This window comes from Thalia democratica, chromosome 3, assembly GCF_965202585.1.
Source record: "Thalia democratica chromosome 3, ktThaDemo2.hap1.1, whole genome shotgun sequence".
In the NCBI taxonomy this organism is placed as follows: domain Eukaryota; kingdom Metazoa; phylum Chordata; class Thaliacea; order Salpida; family Salpidae; genus Thalia; species Thalia democratica.
Genome location: NC_139167.1, coordinates 53,091,999 through 53,096,894, shown reverse-complemented (window position 1 = coordinate 53,096,894; position 4,896 = coordinate 53,091,999). Strand labels below are relative to the sequence as shown.

The 4,896-nt window shown below is 30.8% G+C and overlaps 1 protein-coding gene across 1 annotated transcript; it reads right to left on the bottom strand.

The window, feature by feature from the left end:
* Positions 1-2,125: 2,125 nt before the first annotated feature.
* On the bottom strand, positions 2,126-3,955 carry LOC145832400 (kelch-like protein 25). Its single transcript, XM_082939717.1, has 3 exons — positions 3,952-3,955; positions 3,507-3,612; positions 2,126-3,446 (listed from the first exon to the last, which is right to left on the bottom strand). The coding sequence occupies exons 1-3, from the start codon at positions 3,953-3,955 to the stop codon at positions 2,126-2,128; spliced, it is 1,431 nt and encodes a 476-aa protein (XP_082795843.1).
* Between the last annotated feature and the right edge of the window lie 941 nt (positions 3,956-4,896).

The window sequence follows — 4,896 nt, the reverse complement described above, 5'->3', positions numbered from 1 at the left end:
AATATGAAAAAGAAAATATTTATGTAATTTAAAACCTGTTGACGTAAATAAAGTAAAAACGTTGTTTTTTGAACAATATAAAGTACAACTAAACAAACTATGGGAAATTTTTAACGAAAACTTAAAATATTTAGTTAGTGGACGAGTTAAAATAAGTTAAATGGTTAGAAAATTTCCACTACTTTATATAATTTAAGAAAAATCATAAGTTGCCATCCAATGTTTTTTCTTTTTTTTTAACGTGTTTACTGCATGATGAAGTAATAATATATTGTTCTTGAAACACTAAATATTAAAAAGTATAATAATATAAAACACATTTAATTTTTTCTTAAATTTTTACGAGTACTTTAAAAAAAGTCTTGTCGAAATTTGTATCTTAATAAACTAAATCTTTTTTTTTCACAAGACTTACTTGAAAGTACTTAAACAATTTTAATAACAATGAAATGTATTTTGTTATTTAAAAATATAAGTTATGCATCGAAAAAAAGTTGTTTAAATAAATGTTAATAACGAAAACATCTAAACTAACTGGAAAAACAACAAATATTTTGTTTGTAAGTAATAGATACAATTTCTAATAAACGAGTGTTTGTATGTAGACCAAGTTTTTTAAATGCTAATAAGTTACTACAAATTTACAAAATTTATTAGTTTTTAACTGTAATAATTTATCATCTGTGTAACTAGTAAAAGGTATTTAATAGCTCAAAAAGCGACAATAAGTAAACATATATTAAATTATATTCAGTCTTTGCTTAGCTTTAGGCATGAACTAGAATTAAATTACAAAATAAAAAATCTAAACAAAATAAGAAAAAAGACTTATAAACAAACGCTATTATTTAAAAAGAAGCTCTAGAAAATATTTATAAAAAACTTCGAAAAATATACTGTTCATAAGTCTGGCTTATAAGTTATCTACTAATTTGTTTATTTAACATCTTTATTTCAAAAAATTACACAAAATTAAGATGTGCAACTTAAAAACTAATTATAACTTTTCATAAGAAATTGTCCAACAATCTGTTTTAGTATATTCGAACACAATGTTTTGAAATCTTAATTTTAAAAGAAATAGAAAATAACCAAATCAACTTAAGAAATAGATTCTGTTTAAGTAAGCATTGAAAATGTTTATATAATAAACAAAAGATCTTTGTATCAGTTTTTTTTGTTTTTGTAAAAGAGCTGAGACAGTTTTTTTAATTGTTTATCAAACCAATTTTATTGCATGAAAAGAATAAACAAAAACCGATAAAGCTTAACTAAACAATTTATTTTTTTGTTAGTGGAAACTTTACATAAAACAAAATAGAATTCTGTATAATAAAAAAAAAGAAGCTTTTACAACTTTGAGACACTGATGTCGTTCTACTTACGGTATTACTTTAAAAGTTTTACTAAAGTTCTTTAGCTTTCGCGCAACCTATCTTCTTCGTTTTTAGCTCAACAATATTAAGGTTTTATACATATTATTTGTTGTATTTTCTTAATGTATCTAGTTTGTGAGCTTTTTTAATACTTGTTAGCATTTGCGGTGTTATAGCCCATAGAAAAAATGATACATTTGTCTATTTTTCTGTAAATATATAAGTATTTAAAAAAAAGTTTTTAACTAATAATTTTTTGATACATACAAAGTATTAAAATTTAACAATTTAATTATTGTACTCTTTTAATTTTTTAAAATCAAATTAGCGACTTCTATTTGTTTTAGACAAAAAACTTTCTTTTATTTGCAAATAAAGAGCTTTGATATTTTAACTATTATCTGATACATGGTTTTAAAATTTGCATAAGTGGCAAAATAGTTTTTCATATAAATCTTCTATTTTTTAGTTTTAATTGTAATCTTAAGCAGAAAATGTTATAAAACTGTCAAGAAGTACACACTGGAAATAACTGTAAAAAAACGTTTGTTTTCAAAATTAAGGATAATATTATAGTTGACCGTACTAGTTTATGTGGTACTGAAAATAAATTTTTCATGTACACTTTTCAATTCCTAAAGGTCTACCGAAAGGTTTTTTTTTGTACACTAGATCCTTAGACGAAACTTATTAAGCGCTTTTTTATCATTTAATAAGCAACATTCAATTCATAGTTTTGTACAAATCATTCAAATTAGAAACCTGTTCAAACGAACGTAAGAACCACCGTGAACACCCGTGTTTGCTTGCAACTGGCGTGACCAGCTGTTGTTGCTTACATCATAAACACAATAATATTTTCCGTCAGTTATGAAAATTTCTTCCTCGCTGACGTGTGTAAAACACAGGTTGTATGTCGGTATGACGTCATTGTTAACAGCAATGTCGGTGAACGTCATTGATTTGGTATCATATACCTCGGAAGTTTTGAGAAGACGCGGTGACTCCGTCCAGTCCCCATCAAATCCGCCGACAACAAACATTTTGTTTCCTTTTGCAGCCACGGCAGGGTTGACTCTAGCAGATCGCATTTCAACAAGAAACGACCATTTTCCTGCCCTACCACCACCAACATTTCCCGCCAAGTTTTCGCGCGAAAAACCTCTCCCGACAAAATGGTCGAAACATTCAACCGATCTGAGAGGCGTGCCGCTGTCGCTTCTGCCCCCCACCACTGCGCATCGGCCGTCGAAAACCGCGCAAGAAGTCCTTCTCCTCCTCACCCGCATTCCGGCCACCTCCTCCCACCTGTTCCGTTCCGCATCGTAGCAGAAACTTCGGTACCACGCGTCGCCAAAAACGTAAATTTTGTTCATGAAAGTGCAGGCGCAAGCGGACCCGATGCTTTCGATTGCCGGCGTGGGAGCCACCAAAGCCCAAGTGTCGGATTTCCTGCAGTACACCTGGCAACACCTCACTACGACGTGTTCGAAATCTCTCCCGCCAAAACAGTAGATTTTTGTACCGAGCACAGCGACTAAAGGGTGGGACTGGTTTGCTGGCATTTTGCTAGAAGTGCTAACTTTACTGAAATTCGTTTTGTTTATTATGAACTCACTAGCAGTTTCAATAAAATTTCCCGAGCGGATTCCTCCGACCAACATGACCTTTTTCGCTTCAAACTCACAGTTGAAGTATCGGTTTTGAAACCGCAAATCGGACGCGACTCTCACGCCTGCTTTACTTTTGACGGCGTTTTCAATTTCTTCTTTGCAACCAAAGCAATGTCTGCAGAGGTCGTGATCTCTTATGACGACGGTCAGTATTTCATTGAAGAGCAAGGGCAGCCTTATCAACTTCAAAAGGGTCTTCATGTGCACGCTCCGCTTCGCTTCTTCGTGCCGAATCCAATCGAATGCCGCGTAAAAAAGTTGCAGTTCCGAACTCAGGCGAAGTTGTGAAATGGAAAATATATCGCACAACTCTTCAACGTTCAGTCCGTAAAACGTTGAATTGTCTTCATTGAAAATGTGCTGCTGCAGTATGAAGTTGCATAAAGACTTGTGCAAGCTGTTTAAACGGTACAGTTTAGAAAGTTTGTAATAGAAATAACAATTTTTTAGGTTTAACTTGTTGTATATGCTTTGACTTAGCGTGTGTTTTGCTTTCTCGCATTTCAAGTAATCGGCTGCTTCCACTAGTGGTATTAAAACTTCTTCTTTTATGTCCTTTTCGTCTACAAAGAATGTTTAATTAAACTTAAGCAATAAACTTTGCTTTCCAAATAAAAAAAACTTTAAGTTTTATAGACTATCTAACAAATTTTATTCATATTTGTCTTAACCATAAAACATAACTAAACAAAAGTGAAAAACAAATACGTAAATATAAAAAAATTAAAACTTACTATCATTTATCAGTTCAATCAAAATTCTGAAGCTGTCTTTAGAAACGTCATTAAAGATCAAAAAATTGTCATTTTCCTTTAAAAATTTTAAGCAGATTTTGTTTTTAAAATAGTTAAAATTTTCTGAAAGCCTGTTTAAGGTTTCACTAATCTCTTTGTTTTCTAAACCCATTTTAATTAGAACAGATCCTGGTTTAGTTCCAGTTTAACGTTCTCAGAAGTTTTTCCTGTTGTTAACTGAAGATGTTTTCTTGACCGTGTGAATCTATAAAACCTTTTTATTTTTGTAGCTTTGCGTCAACTGTTTTACTTTTCTTATTTCTCTGTTTATAAAAAAAATTAGTATCCCTGTATATTCTAATTTTAACAAAATCGTTTTATGAAGTAATTTTATTTTATTTAAAAAGCTATGAAAATTATTTATAAGTTATTTTTTTTAGAATAAGTAGCTTAATTTTTTATGTTTTTTTTTTGGCACGTCCAAATTTAAAAACACTATTATAAGAGAACTAAGTAAATATATAAATTTAGTTTGTTAACTTATTTAATGTATATTAAACTAAGAAATCAAAATATCTTAATGCGCATACGGTCCTTTTATACTCTAAATTATTAGGGGCAGGCAACGTTTTCAAGTGGAATCTGGAAAAACTTAGTCCTTGGCGGGCTGGAGCATTTTGAATCAGTGATCTACCGGATCCAGTATCCGAACGGGCAATGCCTTTCCGGATCCGGCTGGATCCTTGTTTGAAAATATTAAACGGTTACCGCCGCATACTAATTTTGTATATCCAATTAATCACTCTTTCTAATTCATCTAATTCGCAAAAATTTCTCAAGAGTTACTAATATTTTAAGTTTTTATTAGTTATTCAGAATTCTGTATCTATTTTAACCCTGGGCAGAATTAATACTAGTTTTATTAATACAGTAATTTGCTTACTGAAAGTTACTCGAGAGTAACAGTTTAAGCTTAAACGTAGAAATTTATGATTAAGTATTTGGAACAATCTACTTTTGGCAACCCTGGGCTGATGTACTACCCTAATAACATTTAAATAACTAGAAAAAAATTTGTAACAGTGATTTTGGCAGGCCAGATTCCAAATATAA